This window comes from Seriola aureovittata, chromosome 11 (genome assembly GCF_021018895.1).
Source record: "Seriola aureovittata isolate HTS-2021-v1 ecotype China chromosome 11, ASM2101889v1, whole genome shotgun sequence".
Taxonomy (NCBI): domain Eukaryota; kingdom Metazoa; phylum Chordata; class Actinopteri; order Carangiformes; family Carangidae; genus Seriola; species Seriola aureovittata.
Genome location: NC_079374.1, coordinates 9081980 through 9102365, shown reverse-complemented (window position 1 = coordinate 9102365; position 20386 = coordinate 9081980). Strand labels below are relative to the sequence as shown.

The 20386-nt window shown below is 42.7% G+C and overlaps 1 protein-coding gene across 4 annotated transcripts in view; it reads left to right on the top strand.

The window, feature by feature from the left end:
- Positions 1-20386, top strand: part of mycbp2 (MYC binding protein 2) — a 61290-nt gene that overhangs the window by 15632 nt on the left and 25272 nt on the right. For 3 of the 4 annotated variants that reach the window (XM_056388867.1, XM_056388865.1, XM_056388868.1), the window contains exons 10-49: positions 1618-1756; positions 1958-2034; positions 3618-3822; positions 3942-4106; positions 4258-4416; positions 4547-4751; positions 4917-5062; positions 5578-5688; positions 6040-6144; positions 8379-8498; positions 8654-8735; positions 8876-8993; positions 9190-9548; positions 9654-9826; positions 10248-10373; positions 10603-10730; positions 11073-11164; positions 11250-11384; positions 11513-11596; positions 11701-11797; positions 11928-12120; positions 12516-12790; positions 13035-13256; positions 13439-13630; positions 14847-15053; positions 15183-15320; positions 15475-15653; positions 15737-15879; positions 15994-16094; positions 16196-16414; positions 16512-16734; positions 17676-17794; positions 17920-18007; positions 18167-18216; positions 18337-18509; positions 18644-18788; positions 18942-19148; positions 19565-19620; positions 19696-19811; positions 20012-20109. In XM_056388867.1, the coding sequence (XP_056244842.1) occupies positions 1618-1756; positions 1958-2034; positions 3618-3822; positions 3942-4106; positions 4258-4416; positions 4547-4751; positions 4917-5062; positions 5578-5688; positions 6040-6144; positions 8379-8498; positions 8654-8735; positions 8876-8993; positions 9190-9548; positions 9654-9826; positions 10248-10373; positions 10603-10730; positions 11073-11164; positions 11250-11384; positions 11513-11596; positions 11701-11797; positions 11928-12120; positions 12516-12790; positions 13035-13256; positions 13439-13630; positions 14847-15053; positions 15183-15320; positions 15475-15653; positions 15737-15879; positions 15994-16094; positions 16196-16414; positions 16512-16734; positions 17676-17794; positions 17920-18007; positions 18167-18216; positions 18337-18509; positions 18644-18788; positions 18942-19148; positions 19565-19620; positions 19696-19811; positions 20012-20109 (5970 nt within the window). The remainder of the gene's footprint in view (positions 1-1617; positions 1757-1957; positions 2035-3617; positions 3823-3941; positions 4107-4257; positions 4417-4546; positions 4752-4916; positions 5063-5577; positions 5689-6039; positions 6145-8378; positions 8499-8653; positions 8736-8875; positions 8994-9189; positions 9549-9653; positions 9827-10247; positions 10374-10602; positions 10731-11072; positions 11165-11249; positions 11385-11512; positions 11597-11700; positions 11798-11927; positions 12121-12515; positions 12791-13034; positions 13257-13438; positions 13631-14846; positions 15054-15182; positions 15321-15474; positions 15654-15736; positions 15880-15993; positions 16095-16195; positions 16415-16511; positions 16735-17675; positions 17795-17919; positions 18008-18166; positions 18217-18336; positions 18510-18643; positions 18789-18941; positions 19149-19564; positions 19621-19695; positions 19812-20011; positions 20110-20386) is intronic. The other variant, XM_056388869.1, reaches the window with a different exon arrangement.

The window sequence follows — 20386 nt, the reverse complement described above, 5'->3', positions numbered from 1 at the left end:
TGCAGTATGTGAGCAAGGTTTTAAAAGTCTCACTTGGTCATTGACTTGCTGCGTCACAGTGGTTAAGTTACAGAGTGATAGATACAATCGCAAAGAGACGTGTTTGTCAGCATTTGTGAGCAGTTTCCAGTGTGAAAGAGATGCAGAGATCGTGATGGTACATGGTCGTCTTCTCAGTTGTTTGTACCCATCAGTGCAATCAAATTCTCCTCAGTTCATCATTTTTTTTTTAAATCTTTTTTTAGCTTGAGCAACTGAGCAAGTTCTCTTTTTTTAATATGTGCTGTTTCTGTCTTGAAAACCAACTCTTTTGTTTGTTAAAATGAGGGTAGCTGTTCTGTCACTTCCCCGGCTGCAGAGGCTCCAGCCTCTCTTTGAAGGAGCCTCAGCTGATCAGCAACTGTGCCACACAGGGGTGTGTAGCTCTGTATGGGTGTATATTTGTGCGTTTGCATTGTGTATATGTGGGCGTGGCAGTGAGGGCAGTGGGACCACATGTGGGTATTCTCCAGAGAGCTTAATCTCACAAACAGTCATCTGCATAAGCACTCTAATGTGGATGGGGGATGGGAAGATGTGAAATCCACATATATGCCGTTGCAACTAGCCCTCCTCCCGAGTAGCAGTTTCTAGGCTAATCAAAGGGGGTGGGATACTGTATTGGGGGGTGGGGGCATCCTCAGAAGCTGCATGCATTTTTAGTGAGCAGGCAGCAAATGCAATCACTGCACAGACCACTTACAGCTGAGGAAAACCACAAGAGACACACATACAATGTAGGGGGTTCAGATGCTGGGAAGAAGAGGAAGAAGATAATGTGGGTAAACTATAGGAGGTCAAGGAAATAGTCAGAGGAAGAAGGTAACATGTAGGGAGGCAATGTCAGGGGGGTAGGACTGGCCAGAGGATAAAGGCGCTTATTTAATGAGTTGAGTGGCACATGTGCACTGCTCTGTAGGAATCAAAGCACAATAGATGAGTTTGTCATCATTACCACACAGTGGAAACCAGACCATCCACACGCTACCCTTCATCCCTTTTTTATATCCCTGTTGTCTCCCAATTATTTTTTCCCGTTGTGGTCCTCTCTATACTGGGTTTCTTTCCTGTAAATTGTCCCTTTCATCCACATCCCCTGCCGTTTGACTAACCTACATGAGTGTGTGGGTTGAATGTAAGGCCTAGTTGTAATGTCTTGCCTCATCCCCCACTGTACCAAAACACACACATGCACTTGTGGCCAGTTACACATGCGTAGTCGAAGTATTGTGTCCACTGCATTTCTCCAACAAACACTGTAACTTAAAAAAATATGTTGACGTTTTGGGAAATATGCTTACTTGCTTTCTTGCCACCCTCATGTATATACTGTAAATATTCATATTGAGTGTGCATACATGTAAATGGTGTTGATCTTCTCGTCTCACTCTTGGCAAGAAAGCGTATTAGATTCATTTTGATGGTGACATTCAGTGAGCTGCAGCAGGGATATATTTTCATTAAATCAGGGGCTTGTTGTGTCCTAAAGCTGTTAAATTGACTCTGAATTCCACTCTGTAGCAATGTGGAGTTGTGAAACTAAACAGTGTTTCCTCTTGTTGGCCCGGACTCCTGCAGGATGGTTTTGTGGTGCGGATCTATACTATGAGTTCAGACCCAGCCCTGCAGCAGGAACTGCAGCTGAAGCTGGCAAGGAAGTGTCTGCACGCCTGCGGCATCTCGCTCTTTGACCTCGAGAAGGATCTGCACATCATCAGTAAGTGATATAAACTGTTCTAATATCTGCATGTTGTCTGTACACCTGCTTCAGGCACTTTAAACTGTGTGTGTCCACAAGGTCACAAATTTGTCAGAAGTTATTCAAAACACAGAGGAATAAAAAAAGAAAAGAAAAAGAAGCACTTTCCTACCTTGTCTCCTTGTGTGTTTGGACCTTAACAGTGTGTTATTCTCTCAGGCACAGGCTTTGATGAAGAGGCAGCATTGCTTGGAGCAGGCAGGGAGTTCGCTCTGATGAAAACCGCCTCGGGAAAGGTGAGAATGAAAATCTGATCTGGTGGCGTCCCCAAAATGTAAAAAAAAAAAAGAAAGAAAAAAAAAAAAGAAAGTTGGAACAGGTTCAACTGCTGAGCTCTCAACAACTTTTGTCTCGTTAATGACAGACCAGGCGCTTCAGAGGGTGAAACTGGGGAAAAAAGCTTTGAATTAATATTGTTTCTTCATGTGTTTTGTCCTTCTATGTCACACTGGCCACATGAAGCCCATCGGACAAAATTAACATTTCCCTTAGTCCATGACATCTGTATGTAGTTAGCTATAGTCAGATTTTCCAAAGATCAAGTTGTACTAAAGGCTAACAATAAGACATGTCCTCTTGTTTTGGAAAAAGTTGGTGGCTCTCTTAGGTAAGTTGTCTTTAAATAATACAGAAGGATGGAACTGTGTCTTTTGGATATCTGATGGTCTTTTTATAAACTCTTGTTACTGGTTATATACACACTGACCTTAGAAAGTGACATCCCTGCTTAAATAACTGGAAGTGATTAGAGTATTTCACCCAGCTAAGCAGTGGCTCTGACCCGTAGTGTGATGTCCACTTCCAGGAAGAAGTACCAGGGCTCACTGCAGCTTTCTATGTTTATGAACTTATACAAGAGTATAACCAAACATGAAATAATAGATTTTACTAGATTATATATGATAGCAACACATTTTTATAAAGCTAGAGTAAACGGCATAGATATTATGTTTGCGTCTGTATACAGAGGCTGAGGAAATACTACTTAAACTGTTAGACTGCAGGGTTTTTTGTATTCTTTGTAATCAAGCAAAGCCGGCCCAATCACAATGCTGTGTTGAAGAGGATCTTTCACATTTTTATGCAGACTGTCTTAAGTCGGACGAGAATGCTAACTATGTTGATTGTTGGGGTGTGTGGAGGGTGTGGTTGTGTGTGTGTCAGTACTTAAGGTGTGGTGCAGCGTGCTTCTTTTGTAGATAGCAGTTCAGGGCAGTTGCCTGTTGCACATTTCTGTGTCTGTGTAGAAGCCTAATCTCACAGCACACTTTATCTACAGATTACCCTAACCCAGACCAGCTGGATGGGTAAAAATAGGAGCAGCTGACCTGTGTCTTGGCACAAAGGTCACTCATCACTTGGACTGGACATTGTGCCGGGCATGTGATATTGCTGACAAACACCAAAGGCCCACTGTTTATTTCTTACAAGCCACTGCTCTTTCTGAATGGGTTGTTGTTGGAATTGCGTAATTTGCAAAGTGAATGTCAGTTGATTTGAGCCATAAAAATTCATTCACCTCCAGCAGCAGCCGTTGTACATGTATTGTCACAGGTTGCCTCTGCTGTTTGAATAGATAAAATATACACGTGTTAAGGCTGTGTCCATACTGACATAGGAGTGACACGACAGGATTGTGGCTAAAAACACAGGGCTGTCCGAGAAAAAAAGTTAATCCCGGCTCTACCTTTGCTACAGCACAGTTCAACAAGTACATAGAGTTCATCCTGCTCTTCTCAATAATTGTCACTATTAGAGAATTTGTTAGTATAGAACTGGTTTCTCTCTTTCACTGTGTTTAAACCACCTCTTTTCACAGATCTACTACACGGGGAAGTATCAGAGCCTGGGTATAAAGCAGGGTGGCCCGTCAGCAGGAAAATGGGTGGAACTGCCCGTTACCAAGTCTCCTAAGATCATTCAGTTCTCAGTCGGCCATGATGGTTCTCATGCACTGCTAGTAGCCGAAGACGGAAGTGTTTTCTTTACAGGTTCTGCCAGCAAGGGAGAGGATGGAGAGTCCAGTAAGCCGATTTCAAACGGTCAACAAAAATTAAGCACTTTATTCAACCTTCATTAAACACAGAATCAAAGCCTCCTCAGCTGCAGTTCTAAAGGTGATGTGTGCTATTTTCCTTTTCAGCTAAAAGTCGCAGGCAGCCAAAGCCGTACAAGCCCAAGAAGATGATCAAACTAGAGACCAAGACAGCAGTGTACACAGCGTGCAACAATGGCAGCAGCAGCATTGTCACCAAGGATGGAGAGCTCTACATGTTTGGCAAAGATGCCATTTACAGTGACAGTACCTGTGAGTTGACTGGGACAGGGCTATTTTCAAATTCTCAGCTCATTGTCTACATTTCTTTGATAGAGACAGATTAAAGATTTTTTTTTAAGAACAAACATTTATTTGTCTATAAAGATATCTCTGTTTGAAACAACTTCTTTCCTCTCCACAGGCCAGGTGACTGACCTGAAAGGTCACTTTGTAACTCAGGTTGCCATGGGAAAGGCCCATACATGTGTCCTGACCAAGAGTGGTGAAGTATGGACATTTGGTGTGAATAACAAGGGCCAATGTGGCAGAGACACTGGAGCCATGAGCCAGACAGGGAAAGGTGAGGAAATGTAACAAGACAAAAAAACAAATACACATAGCAATATATATTATGTCTTACATATATGTACCATGGCTTTGTACTACACTTATTCCATTGCCTTGCATGTTGGTGTGTATGCTTGGTGTAGCGTTTGGTGTGGAGAGCATGGCCACAGCCATGGATGAAGACCTGGAGGACGAGCTGGAGGAGAAAGAAGAGAAGAGCATGATGTGCCAGCCAGGCATGCACAAGTGGAAGCTGGACCAGTGCATGGTCTGCACGGTATGTGGAGACTGCACTGGCTACGGTGCCAGCTGTGTCAGCAGTGGACGGCCAGACAGAGTACCAGGAGGGTAAGATGACACACACAAACCGTGGAAGGGTTAATATGGGCATTAGTATTTGTACTGGACTTGTGTTTATCAAATAGTAAGTACTGTCTAAAGTCATGCAAATGCTTATCTGATCTGAATATCATAATTTGAATATTACGTTTGTGTGTATTTGTTTGTGACCAGTATCTGTGGCTGTGGGTCTGGAGAGTCTGGCTGCTCAGCGTGTGGCTGTTGCAAGGCCTGTGCCAGGGAGCTTGATGGTCAGGAGGCCAGACAGAGGGGCATCTTTGATGCTGTGAAGGAGATGATTCCGCTGGACCTGCTGCTAGGTATCACGTTTCCCCTGTTTTGCTCTGTCATTCATACAACATTTACATCTCATCTGTGTTACCACTTCCATTGTTTACATTTTACTCAAAACCACAATGTCTGATAAGTCATATGCATGTTAAAATCTCAATCATCTACCTGTGGCCGATATTGATATAACACTTTTAGGTGGTTGGCAGTATCTTGGATCCTCCATAACTGATCAGAATAAATGACTGAATGAATGTCTTGAGCAGGGATGTGTGTAAGCTATATATCCTTCTGAGCTGTGCCAGCGCGCTGCTTATACTGCACATATCACACTGTCTTGCATTTGCTTGGATGCAGTGTTTCACAAACCTTTCGTCACTCGTCCTTCATTTTATTGTTGTGTTGTGCAGAGTCATTGCTTCTCCATCACCTCTCTCCATCATTCATTGATGTGTGTCTTGTTTTGTTCTGCTCTGCTCTGTCTTCCCTCCTCCTCCTGCGTCCTGTCTGGGCTGCGTATACCCGGGGCCTTTTGTGTTTTCAGCTGTGCCTGTCCCTCCCCCTCCAGGAGTGAACATCGAGGAACACATTCAGATCCGTCAGGAGGAGAAACGACAGAGGATCAACCGCCGGCACAGGCTGGAGGAGGGCAGAGGTATGGATCAGGGCTAGAAAGAATGGGACTATGTTAAGGGAAGAGCTGTGTGTTTTTTTTGGCTTTAGCAAGTTAAGATTTCTGTGGTAGACCATTCAACATAGGCACAGTGAGAAGGTGGGAGTGGGGGTTAATGAATAGGGTGAAGATAACAATATACCCATCCTGTTCAGTTTGAAATAACTTTCAGGTGCTGTGTGAGCTTGGGTGTTGTGCCTTGGTGAATTCCCCCTTGCTGGTGTCTTTTATAATTTTTTAAGTGTGTGTGTATTGTTGTGGTGTAGTATTTTCATGTGTTCTTTCCCATTTGTGAGCATTGTGCATGCATGTGAAAGTTTCTTTCTCCCCCAGGCCCCCTTGTTTTTCCTGGTCCCATTTTTATGAACCAGCGTGAGCAGGCCCTAGCCAGAATAAGACCCCTTCAGGCACTAAGGCATAAACGGGACAAGCACAAAGGTACTACGGTCTTCACTAACTCAACGGGTGCAGAGACACCCCTTTGACTCATCTCCCAATCTGGCTGTCCCGCCCACCTCCTCTCTCACTCTCTGAAGGCAGGACTCTTGCGTACTCACCAGGTCTAATGGTAACAAACAATGTAGCCTCTTGGCAAAAAGAACTCACTGTGACTCACAGTGGAGAAATGACTGAGCCTTTAGATTAGGTTAAAGTCCAGATTCTCTTCAACAGGCTGGTTCCCTTCTGGATTTGATTATTGTATGTTGTGTTATATTCATTTAGGAAGGAAGGAACTGAGGTATAATAAAGATTTGGTCTGTTAAGCTAATTCATTTTTCTGGTTTAACAGTTCTAATCCTCAGTGGAGGATGACTACTCTGCCCACTGCCGTTGTTTAGACCTAAATATAAACCAATGTCCTTGTCTAACTGGATTTACCGTCACTCCCATAGCAGCTGATTTGTCACTTTGCGTGTCCAACTGCAGCATTACAAGCAGGGAAAATAGCATAGCTGACAAACATGAAACACAAGGAAGGAAGAAGAGTTATTACCTTGACATATTTTAGAAGCATCTCATGGAAATCGCTTAGAAATCACTCACAGACTCAAACATCCAAACATCCATTGACAGAAAGCTTTTCAGGCACTTTACCATCAGACAAGTGAGTGTGTATGTAAATCGCCTAGAGAAATAGTCATTTCTGTGAAGTGAAGTTTCAACCAATAAACATGATTTCAGTAATTCCTACATGAATTATTCAAATATTGAGCAGAAAAGACAGAGCAGAGACATCCTATATTTCTAGTTTTCTCATCGTTTGTTTTGTTTTGGTCTCTGATCTCAGCCCCCTTTTTTCTTTGGAAAAACAAAATGTGGTTGTGAAGGAGCATTTTTCTTTGCTTTCTAAAAATAACAAGGACACATAACACCTTGATTTAGCCTTGTGAATCCTATTATTATTATTATTAGTAGTAGGAATCTGCTTGAGTTAACATATAAAATGAGTAAAATATAAAATGTCAGACACACAAAGAATAGCTATAAAAATGAAAAAGGTGCAGTATCAAAAGCTGCTGTTATTTTTGTGCATATCAGCAGGTCTACATTTTCTCCATCTCAACTGCTGCTGTTACTTTTCTTGCTGATAGGTGGCGCAGGTTGGTCTGCCACTGTAGTTGGATGCTTTTGGCTGGGGCTGATGTTTGATGACTAGCTTCAATGACAATGTGCCCTTGTTGAATGTTTCCTGAACATGTACATGTTTGAAAACCTTCTCAATACAAACTCATTGTAAAAGATAAATGGCTTGTTCTAATGTCCCACTGTTAAATGGGAAAGAATGACGCCACAGTGTATGTTATTTCAGAGCAGCAGTGGTTTCCACTTTAATGTCAGTTAGGAAATTGAGGCTGTTAATTTGCTGATTTACTGTCCTTTCATTGTGATTGATGCACACTTGTAAGGCTATGTTATTTGGAGTACCTCCCCTGAGCATACCTCTTCATGGTTTTACCCTCATGGAGAGGAATGCTTACTCCAAATCCCCCCACCCCCCACCCCACCCCCCCAACCTCCAATATTTGTGTTCCTGTTTAGGCACATCTTTTTTGTGCTTTAGATGTCACTTAAGAGCACTATGTGTACTCATCAACATTGAGAGTCGTTTACATGGGCTAAACTTTCAACCCTATCCTATGAATCTTTGGGCCATGAGTCAGTCAATACTCATTTTACATTTCCTGTGAAGTTCAAATATTGAAATCTAAAGCTGTCATCTCATCTGGCTGGCCTCAGTAACAGAGGTACACCACAATGAGCTGGTTCCTGGTCCAAAAAGGTATTGACAGTCATTATATTTACTGTAATGCATTGGTCTCTATCCAACTTCTTCCACTCACACACCACAACTGTGACCTCTTAGACAGGGCTCTGGGTAAACCAGATTTCCTCGGATGTTTAAAAGAAACCAAATTATTTATGAAATAAACAATCCGTCCGTCTGTAATGGGACTGGTTGCCAAAAGCCTTTCTGTTTCAGAGGTTTTGTTCCCTCCTTTCTATTTCGGCATGCCCCCCCCCCCCCCCCCCCCCCCCCTCCCTGTTTCCCTCCAGCTCCTTTTTCCAGGGCTGTGCAGAGACATCAACCTCAGCGGTCTGAAGTTGCTACTAAACCTCACTCTCTCCCTGTTCTCTACTCAAATGTGCTGACTTGAGCGTTTGCCTTGTAGATGGTAGCAGTGAGCGAGGAGAGAAGGATGCCAGCAAAATCACCACCTACCCGCCAGGGGCAGTGAGATTTGACTGCGAGCTGCGTGCTGTGCAGGTCAGCTGCGGTTTTCACCACTCAGGTAGGTTCGCTTCTCTTGCTGCGTCTGGTCAGGCACCTCAGTAGCTTTGTCAGCATATCATATGAAGCAAACTTTTAAAACGTCTAACAAGAGAAGTCTGACCTTGAAGTAAAGAAAGTGGGGAAAATAACAGTCATAATTATGTTGCTTTTCAGTGGTGTTGATGGAAAATGGAGATGTCTACACATTCGGTTACGGCCAACATGGGCAGCTCGGACATGGAGATGTCAACTCCAGGTACAACAGCCATAATTTAGCCACAACATTTGTTCATTCAGGCCGCCTTTTCTGCTAAAGATTTGTAAATGTAATCTAGACTTGAATTGCATTACAAACATAAACAAACAGTGTTTAAACCAGATGTTTCTATCTGCTAGGGGTTCTCCAACTCTGGTGCAGGCCCTTCCTGGTCCGAGTGTCCAGGTGACAGCAGGCAGTAACCACACAGCCGTTCTCCTCATGGATGGGCAGGTCTTCACATTTGGCAGCTTCTCAGTAAGAAAAATATTGTTCCTGATAACATTTGTTACCAACTTCTTTTTCAATTAATGCACAATTCTTGACATCCAAAGCTTAATTTTACACACATAATGGAGGTTACACTCAAGATGTACATTAGTCTACACTTGTTAAGAAGTAGTTCACCATAAAGTGTTCTGGAGAGTGACTCTATTGTCGTCTTGTTCTACAGAAAGGGCAGCTTGGCCGGCCAATTCTAGACATGCCCTACTGGAATGCCAAGCCGTCTCCCATGCCCAACATTGGTGCCAAATATGGACGAAAGGCTACCTGGATTGGTGCCAGCGGAGACCAGACATTCCTGCGGATCGATGAGGCTCTTATCAACTCCCATGTCCTGGCAACTTCAGAGATCTTTGCCAGCAAACACATCATTGGCCTTGTGCCCTCCTCTGTGTCTGAGCCGCCTCCATTTAAATGCTTGCTTATCAACAAAATGGATGGAAGCTGCAGGACGTTCAATGACTCTGAGCAGGAGGACCTACAAGGATTTGGCCTGTGTCTGGACCCTGTGTATGATGTCATCTGGAGGTCAGTATAATGATTAATTTCAGTTAATTATATGCCATATACTGTATGCTGATTTGAATCCATTCCATATGTTATCCTTAACCGTGGCTCCTTGTGTCCTTCTAGGTTCTTGCCAGCCGCAAGAGAGATGTGGTGTTACAATGCAGTGATAGCTGATGCCAGAATGCCCTCTGCTACAGATCTACAGGCTCGCTGTAGCATCCTTAGTCCAGAACTTGCTTTGCCCGCAGGATCACATGCAACTACCACTCGCTCTCATGGGGCCCTACACATCCTTGGTAATCCTCTGCACTAGCCATTCAGCAAAGGATCTGAGGTCATATGAATCTTTTATGAATGTCTCATAAATATGTACACGAATGCTACAATGCATATGTTGCTGGGTCACTGGACATCTGTGTATCTAAATGAGATTCAGCCTGACTCCACTGCTGTGACCAGGCTATAGTTTAGTCCCAGTAGCCTCTGAATTTTTCATGCAATGGGCCTTTTATTTGGATTACCAGTAGCTTATCCTCTGTCCCTGAATCATTAATTATTTTTCAGTTTGTTGTTGGGAAAACCGACTTGAAATAAAGATTTTCTCTTTGATCATAGCCAGGTATATTATTATATACAGGAATGCTTACTGTAGATTATGAACTTTGATGTTTGTCATAATTCACTGTTAATATGTAGTATACTGGGGTGTCCACTTAGGTTGCTTGGATACTTTGGCAGCCATGCAGGAGCTAAAAATGGGCATAGCCAGTGCAGAGGAAGAAACCCAGGCAGTGATGAAGGTCTACTCCAAGGAGGACTACAGCGTGGTGAACCGCTTTGAAAGTAAGTGGCATTCTTACAGAACACATAAAAAATGATTCATGATACAACATACTGGGAGATACATTTGGATATTCTGAGCTTTGATATGATATTGTGATTATATCAAGCCAGACCAACCTCTTACCTGTAAGTCAAAACTGCTGAAATGTCATAGTAGATAAACAATAGAGCTTCTTTGTTCCCTGCATAGCCTGATACAATTCTATTGATCTTTTGGTTGATGTTATAGGTCATGGCGGTGGTTGGGGTTATTCAGCCCACTCTGTGGAGGCCATCCGCTTCTGTGCTGATGCAGACATCCTGCTGGGTGGGCTGGGCCTGTTTGGGGGTCGAGGGGAGTACACTGCCAAGATCAAGGTGAGCAGTTCTGTCTCTCTTTCTTCTCTCTCTCTATTCAATGTTCATTTCAGTGTTCATTTATTATTGTCTACATTTTTCATATATTTTTTTCAAAATTAAAGCACTTTGCTGCAAGTATTTCAAAAATATTTCACAAAACATTTACAGAGCTTGTAAAATTAAATTTAGTTGTTTGACCATAATCATATAGGAAGGCTAGAATAATTGCACTGTAAGAGATACACCTCCTGAAACTAATAAATCACCTCTGGGGGATAATACACTCAATGGATTAAGTGGGATGCTGTTCTCAAAGTACAAGCATTTAAAATATATTAACCCAGTCTTCTTGTTGTGCAGCTTTTTGAGCTGGGACCTGATGGAGGTGACCATGAGACAGACGGTGATCTGCTGGCTGAGACCGATGTACTGGCCTATGACTGTGCTGCCAGGTACTGTTTATGTATGAAAGCTATACAATGATACAATCTTTATGTATGCTAACTATGAGTGATGGTGATGATGATTTATTTTTAGGGAGAAATATGCCATGATGTTTGATGAGCCGGTGCTGCTGCAGTTGGGCTGGTGGTATGTGGCGTGGGCCAGAGTGTCTGGTCCCAGCAGTGACTGTGGCTCCCATGGGCAGGCCACCATTACCACTGATGATGGGTAAAACTACTGCATTTAAAATTCATCTGATACTTTTTTATGTCATTTGATCAAATTTAAATGCTAAATAATGTTTCAATTTGAATACTGACCACAGCTTCTTAATTGTTTTTTATTTTCCTCTTCAGTGTGGTCTTTCAGTTCAAAAGCTCTAAGAAGTCAAACAACGGTACAGATGTTAATGCGGGTCAAATACCTCAGCTGCTTTACAGGTTAGTAAAGTTTCTTACGCTTTCTTACCAGTGATGCAACCTTATTTTGTTTAGATGCTAGTCAAGTATATGATTTGTATTGTTCCTTTATATTTTCACATTAGGCTTCCTTCAAATGATGGCAATGCATCTAAAGGGAAACAGCAGACCAGTGAACCAGTCCATATCCTTAAACGCTCATTCGCTCGTACAGTCTCAGTGGTGAGTACTGTCTCTTATGTTTTGGTAGTGTTTAATATTGTTTAGTCCTCTTGATTTCCCCCCACTTAAGTGTCTTGGCAGGTCATTTTTTACAGCACTGTGTTTGACTTTGTACCACTTCTCTTTGAAGGAGTGTTTTGAGTCTCTGCTCAGTATCCTTCACTGGAGTTGGACCACCTTGGTTTTGGGTGTGGAGGAGTTGCGAGGGCTGAAGGGCTTCCAGTACACAGCCACCCTGCTAGACCTAGAGAGACTGCGCTTTGTTGGCACATGCTGCCTTCGCCTGCTCAGGGTCTACATCTGTGAGATTTTCCCCATTGCTGGTAGGAACACAGAAAGCTTAAACGCATTTCATCCATTATAATATAATGGCATGTGCTTTGCAAAAAGAAAACCACAGTGCTGCTGCATTCAAACTATTAGTGTATGTTGAATGATTTGAAATTTATAATAAGCAGCTGTAAAAAAGCCTTTTCTTAAAACGACTGACAACTATCATCCTTAAATTCATTTCAGAATGAAATAATGTATCTGCTATTTAATACTTATATTAGGCCTGTGGCCTAGAAAACATTAAAACCTTTGCAAACTTTTATATTTCACATGTATGAAATAGAAAACTTCTGTACGTTTTTATTTCAAAAAGAACATTTCAATGAATTCTTAAATAGAGCGTAGCTCTGACAAGCTTTCAAATTGTCTGTTGTTTGAATTCCAGCCAGCACCAAAGCTGTGGTGGAGGAGTCAAGCAAGCTGGCAGAGTGTGTGGGAAAGACACGTAGCCTGCTGAAGAAGATCCTGTCAGAAGGCATGGACAACTGCCTGACTAAGCTGGACAATGACCCCCAGGGCTACCTGTCTCAGCCTCTTACCCTGCTAGAAGCTGTACTGCAGGAGTGCCACAACACCTTCACTGCCTGCTTCCACTCTTTCTATCCAACCCCAGCATTGCAGTGGGCTTGTCTCTGTGACCTTCTCAACTGCCTCGACCAGGTAATTTGCTGGCAAAAGTTCTTCTAAGAGGGATCTGACAGCAGACCACATAACGGTGCTTGAAAGGGCTGCCACAAATTATTGTTTGCATTATCGATTAATCTATTGATCTATGATGATAAATACAAACGAATACAGCAGGCCTAACTTATTTTTTCAGACAGAGACATGATACCCTTATCTAGAGTAAAGAAAAAGAAGATAATAAGATGAGTGATTCATTCTTGTACTCTGTGTATTTCAGGACATTGCTGAAGCCAACTTTCGCACATCCAGCAGCCGCCTGCTGGCGGCTGTAATGTCAGCTCTATGCAACACTTCAGTTAAGCTGACATCCATTCTGCCCATTGCATATGATGGGGAAGTGCTGCTGCGTTCACTGGTCAAGCAAGTCAGCACAGAGAATGACTCGGCCCTCGCTCACCGCTTTCCCCTGCTGGTGGCCCATATGGAGAAGCTAAGCCATGTGAGTTTTTGCACGTCATATGCTGTACATTAGGTATCTTTTTTTCAAAATGGTGGACATGAGTGCTTGTGGGTGTGGTCTGTGACCCCAGAAATGTTTGATAGAGAGAACATGGTGGCCTCTGATTATTACCATATCCTGTTCTTGTCAAAATGCATATAAATAATGTTTTACTCCCATAGACGGAGGAAAACTTGATGGGCATGACCAGTTTCCGGGAGGTACTAGAGAAGATGCTGGTGATTGTGGTGCTGCCGGTGAGGAAGAGTTTGAGAAAGGAAGTGGAGCTGTTCTCTCCACACCTGGTCTCCAACACCTGTGGTCTGCTGGCCTCCATTGTCTCTGAGCTCACAGCCTCTGCCCTGGGCTCTGAGGTAACTTAACTCACACCAGTACTCACATGCCCCCTAACAAACACACACACGTAATATATGTAGGGACACAGGGCTTGGATGTGGCATATATAGACCCATGTTTAGTGTCCTTTTAAAAAGACACTGAATCCTGATGTGCTTTTTTTGGAGGTTTTCCCCAAAGAATATAAACATCTGTCATCCTTAGTATGTGTATGTTTTTTTTTTTGTAAACCTCTGATGTTTCTGTCCGGTTGTGGTCGTCTGTGATTGGAGATGACTTGTGCCACATTAATTTTAGTTGTTCAAGCAGCTTTGATCACAACTGCATCCATTTCCCATTCTCTTAGAGAGAATCTTTACATAACAGCCTTAATAGCTGTAGATGAGACCTGTCAACTAGACTAGGTGTCTGTCCTCATGTTTCTTTCCTGTTTCCTCACGCCATATCCTTTTACTCAAGGCTCTGTTGTTATTGAAGTAACATTTCATAGTGACATGTCTTTCTTGGGACAAAGTGTTGTCTTTACTTTTGCAAAAAAAAAAAAAGAACAGGAAGAGAGGCTTTGGGTTTTCTGTATTGTTTTTAAGCTGAGTCATTTACTGGGTGGGACAGACTTCTGTCAGTCTTCCTCTTTCACACATTTAATTTAATTGTCATCATTCTTTCTGTTCTCACACATACCCGGGTACTGCAGTCAGGACTCAAGCTCTCGTTGTCATAGTAACCGTCACTCGACATCACAGTTTTTCTCCCCCGTCTGTCGTCAGGGAAACAACGCTTCCTCCCCAGAGCACCTGGATGAGTCCCTTTGCAGCTGTGTCTTTTTAGTCAGTAGGCTGATATAAATAGAAGTAGTTTATATTACCTAACACATCTCAAACATGAGATTTTTTTATGTCAGTGTATTTCTTAGAGCCCATTTATTTTCTCTCTGTCTCTAAATAAACCACATTGCTGGCCTTTACTTTTAGATAACAGCCATTATACATTCATCCATGAAATCCATTGATTATGCAGCAATATTTTTAATTAATTGCAGTTTTTATGCTTTGTCCTCAATATTTCAGTCTGGTGGTTTGCATACTGATTTTTGAGTGTAAGGTGATGATTATGCAGTGGACAAAGAAAATGATTCTTATTCAGTATTTCATTGTTTGCCAATATTTGTAGTAAAAAAAAAAACAGCTTTATGTGGTTATAAAATAACCTGTGTAATATGTTCTTGCTCTTAAGGTTGATGGGCTGAACTCCCTCCACTCTGTCAAAGCATCTCCCAACCGCTTCACTAAAACGAGCCAGGGCAGGAGTTGGAACACTGGCAATGGCTCTCCGGATGCCATCTGTCTGACAGTGGACAAGCCAGGCGTTGTGCTGGTGGGCGTTTGTGTCTACGGAGGAGGGGGTATCCATGAGTATGAACTCGAGGTGCTGGCTGATGACGTAAGTGATTATGAAACATTGTCAGCTTATATTTTTATTATATTTTACACGTCTTCTGGCCTTGCTGAATGAGCTTGAAGCTTTTTTAGCTCACTGTTTTTGTACCACTGTTGTTCCCTCACCCTTCAGGCGCAGACAGAGCACCCAGGGGACTCTGCACATTCCCACAGGTGGACATCTCTTGAGCTGGTGAAGGGTACCTACAGCACTGATGATTCTCCCAGTGATATTGCTGAGATTCGCCTGGACAAGGCTGTGCCACTCAAGGTGCATAGGCTGTCAGAAAAACAATACTTACATATGGTGTTATATTGTTTTAAGATGCAGCTGTTATTGTAACTATTGTCTGACTTTATAGAATTTTCTGATGTTTTAAAAAAAAAAATGTGGATGTGTCAGTGATGGCTTTATTCCATTGCAGGAGGGGGTGAAGTATGCTGTCCGATTGCGAAACTACGGTAGCAGGACAGCTAATGGGGACGGAGGTATGACCACGGTGCAGTGCTCTGACGGTGTGTCCTTCACGTTCAGCACCTGCAGCTTGAGTAGCAATGGGACCAACCAGACCAGAGGACAGATCCCACAGATCCTCTACTACAGGTAAACACAAATCCAGCTTTATGTAATGTCTCCTAAGTAATTTTTTTTTTTTTGCTAACTCAAGTTTTTCCTCATGGTTAAAGGAGTGAGTATGATGGGGATCTCCAGTCTCAGCTGCTGAGCAAAGCCAATGAGGAGGACAAGAACTGCAGCAGAGCCCTGTCTGTTGTCAGTGCTGTGGTCAGAGCTGCTAAGGACCTGCTTCATAGGGCCTTTGCTGTCGATGGTAGGCACAGCAAACTAACACCTGTTTTATAGAAGCCCTGATAATTGCTGTAGAGCTTCTTGGATTTAAATTAGATCACATACACTCAGCCTGTCTGTCCTTTGTTCTTTCCAGTGGATGATATTCCTGAGTTATTAAGTTCATCCAGCCTGTTCTCCATGCTCCTGCCCCTTATCCTGGCCTACATTGGCCCTGTGGCTGCATCTGTACCTAAGGTAAGAGGTCAAAGCAGGAGGGCAACCCCTTTGTCTGTCAGTGTTACTTTTTCTTTTCCTGATGTGGCATTGTGGTGAAATGGCTCCTCTTCCTCATCCAGGCTGCTGTAGAGGTCTTTGGACTAGTTCAGGAGCTGCTACCTGCTGTCTCTGCCCTCAACCAAAAATATGCCCCACCCACCTTCAATCCCAACCAGTCAACAGACAGCACGACTGGCAACCAGCCTGAGCAGGGCCTGTCAGCTTGTACCACCTCAAACCACTATTCAGTAATGGAGAGTGACCACCCTTACAAGCAAGCAGGTGTCACACAATACAGGGTAAAGTATTCCTTTGCATTCTAGCTGCTTAGCAAGTAATTTGCACTTGAAAAAATAAGAGACATGAAATTAATCTTGCCTCTCCACCTTGCCTCAGGTATCATTCCCAGACTGTGTCCGTTGGACCACCATTGAGTTTGATCCTCAGTGTGGCACTGCACAGCCGGAGGATGTCCTACGCCTGCTCATCCCTAGCCGAACTCTTCACCTGTCCAGCCTGGGGGGAAAACCTCTGATCCATGACACCATCAACACCTGGACTGAGCTAAAGAAATTCTCAGGCTCCACAGGGTGGCCAACCACAGTCCTCGTGCTGCCAGGTAAGAAAAGCTTAGCAGTTCAACTTTTATTGGACATGCAGCTTCAAGTGTTACAACAGAATCACAAAGAAAAAATTAAAGTTCTTTTTTTTCTTATTTTAAAATCAAGACACATAATTACACCGGACAAATTTTACTTCCTGATATTAATGCTTTTATCATCATATTAAAAGCATGGTTGACCGTGAGATGATAAAGTTGTCGTGCATTTCTGATATTTGAATTCATAAACAATTAAACTGCATGAAACACCCTTTATTATTTGAGGGGCTTGTCAGACTTGTAGCTGAAAGCAGTCGTCCCAAACATTAATTCAAAGGATGAGGAAAAGAATGCATTTCAATTACCTCACTACGATCTACAGCTCTGCTATGAGGATCAGAGGTTCCTCTTCCTTCTCATGTTGCAACAGTGTTTACATTTCTGGAAAGCATCGTCACCTGCCAAGCGCAATGTACTGCACAAGGAACTCTTTCGCCCTCATAAGGCAGCAGCGTCTATAGTACTCTTAATCTCTCACTCTGGGATGATGTGTTACATACCTTACAAGGCGAACCGAGGGCAGTAAATTCCCAAAGTCGCCTGCACTGTGATCACGAGAAAGCTATGCCAAACAAGACAAGTAGACAAACCCAAAATATGAATTATGGCAATGCATTCATTTGTTAACTGTAAGAGCACTAGCATTATTTATGGTGACATGTGTATGATGAAGCTTTAATAAGGAGTGATTGAGGAGTGACATCGTTCTAAACCCATCGGTTATTCTTGCAGCCTAGTTATTGTTCAATGATCTTAATTGTTCTCCTGAGTGCTTTAATCTGCTTAATGAGGCTTTACTCAGTCACAGCAGGCAGCCATTAGTTTACCAGTGATCTCTTACAGAGCTCCATCCTCTCTTTTCATCCATTATTACACTTTTCTGTCCTCCCTACTCTCAGGAAATGAAGTTCTGTTCTCACTGGAAACAGCATCCGATTATGTTAAAGATGAGAAAGCTTGCTTCTACGGCTTTAAGTGTGTGGCTGTGGGATATGAATTCAACCCTGGCCCTGATGAGGTACAGACACTCTTCTGTCAAGCATCATAATTCAATCTTTTGACTGTGCTGCATCCTGTATGTCGTCTCTACTATGTAAAAAAAAACAAAAAAACTTTCTTAACAAAGTATTTTGAACATTTCAGGGTATTATCCAACTAGAGAAAGAGTTGGCCTACCTGGGCAGCGTATGTGCTGCAGCTCTGATGAAGAAGGACCTGGCCCTCCCTATAGGTAAGGAAAACTGTGGATGAGTTTGCTTGGGCTATTAAAAAAAAAAAAAAAAAAAACCTGTATGATGCCATGATACTTTGTGACAACTGGGAGCAAATGAATCTTGGGTGACATCTTGAGTAAACCATTCATCTATTTTTCTAATCTTTTTAATTCAAGGCAATGAATTGGAGGAGGATCTTGAGATTCTCGAGGAAGCCTCTTTACAGGTATGTATTCTGTTAAATTCAAAGATATTCTTTAAGACTTGTTGTGGTCTTGTGGAAAGAACAATATACCTCTTACTTTATTATACTATACTAAACAGTTTTTCCTTTGCCCTCCCCCAGGTGTGTAAGGCCCACTCAGGGATTCTGGGGAAGGGTCTGGCCTTGTCTCACTCCCCTACCATCCTGGAAGCCCTGGAGGGGAATCTGCCCCTCCACCTCCAAACCAATGAGCACTCTTTCCTTGAGGACTTCATCACCTGTGTACAGAGCTCAAGTGGAGGACGTCTGGCCAGGTAAGATTTTGTGTCCAGTTGATTGCAGATGACTCAGTTGTTTAGGTTTTGAGTGGTGATTCCCTGACATCATTGCTAATTCAAGTCATTTCCCTCCCCGTCTCTCTCCCCCTTTGTTCTTTTGTCACATGCAGGTGGCTGCAGCCAGACTCTTATGCAGACCCTCAGAAGACATCTCTGATCCTGAACAAAGATGACATACGCTGTGGATGGCCAGCTACCGTGGTTGTACAGACCAAAGACCAGTATGGAGATGTGGTGCATGTTCCCAACATGAAGGTCAGGATAATTGCTTTGGCTTTTCTGCTTCCAACTGAAATTAAATGACTTTTGACTAATATTGTCTGCAATGTCAAAGCAAAAAGTAAAGTTGTTACTCATCATTTTTCCAGTGGCACCTTTCTGATTGGTTTGACTCGGTTTCTCGTCTAGGTGGAAGTAAAGGCTGTACCTGTTTCACAAAAGAAGTCAATGCAGCCTGAAAATTTGAAGAAGCTGCAGCGGCTTCCTGGAGGCTCCTCCCCTTCGTCCTCTGGTCCTGACCTTACCTTTGGAGGTCTGCCAATGCCCAAGCTGGAGGCCACGTACGAGCCCATGATTGTGAAAGAAGCTCGATACATTGCTATTACCATGATGAAGGTCAGCCTCATGCAACTGGCAGTTGTCCTGTAGATTCTACACAAGGGGGAGTTGTTTGCTCCCTATAGGGAATAGCAGTTTAGACCTGCGGAACCTGTCAGTATTACAACTATAAGCCAAGAATGGTGTTAGCATCTGCAATGTAAACATGTGCACGTCATACACTTTCTACAGCTGTTGTTTTTCTGTTTGTCTGCAGTTTTACATTCAAAAGTTGCGCCAACTCATCTTGCAATATAAAATAAAGCATAATTGGAAAAGACAAAAAATAAATTGGAATTGAAAGATTAAAGGTATTAGAGAAGACCCGGTAAAAATTGTTTCTTTTTCTGTCATACTAAACTTGTAAAATACTGTATTTTGGTAGAGCAGTGTTTTTGTTGTTACCTTCATAGTTTTGCTCTTTGTTTTTTCAGGCATATGAAAACTACTCCTTTGAAGAGCTGCGTTTTGCTTCCCCCACCCCAAAGAGGTAAGTGAGGTAATGCAGAAACAAAACTCAATTACCAGTGAGACACAATCTACTTATTGATCATTTCCCGCACAGACCCAGTGAGAACATGCTGATTCGTGCCAACACTGATGGAACCTACAGCGCCAACTGGACCCCAGGAGCAGTAGGCCTCTATACAATCCACGTCACCATTGATGGCATTGAGATAGGTAAATCTGATCGGATAGAACAGCCTGTTCTAGTGTTTCCCACACTGTGAATAGAGGTTATTCACTGATGACCATTTCCAACTTCCTAAACCCCACTAAGTGACATAATACAATGCATCTGCTATGCATATTGATTAATTAATATTTTCAGGCCTTCAGAATGTGTACAATGTTGAGCTGTAAATGGTCTTTTCATTTAGATGCTGGTTTGGAGGTGGAAGTCAAAGACCCCCCCAAAGGCATGATACCACCTGGAACTCAGATGGTGAAACCAAAGGCTGAACCTCAGCCTAGCAAGGTGAGCTTTTTCTTTTGATTAATCACCAGGGGCATGAACATACACATAAATACACCTATAAAATGCATGCATGCTTGCACTCACCCATCAAATACAACTCAACAGAGACCAGAAATAATATTTTCCTGCCTTATACCTGTTAATATCAATTCATAACTATAACCACTTTAACTAAATTCTTACCCCAAAAGCTGCATTGAGCAATATTTTGATATAAATGCTGAAACAAGGCACTTCCTATAACATGGAGTTGTTAATATTGCCATTTATACTGAGA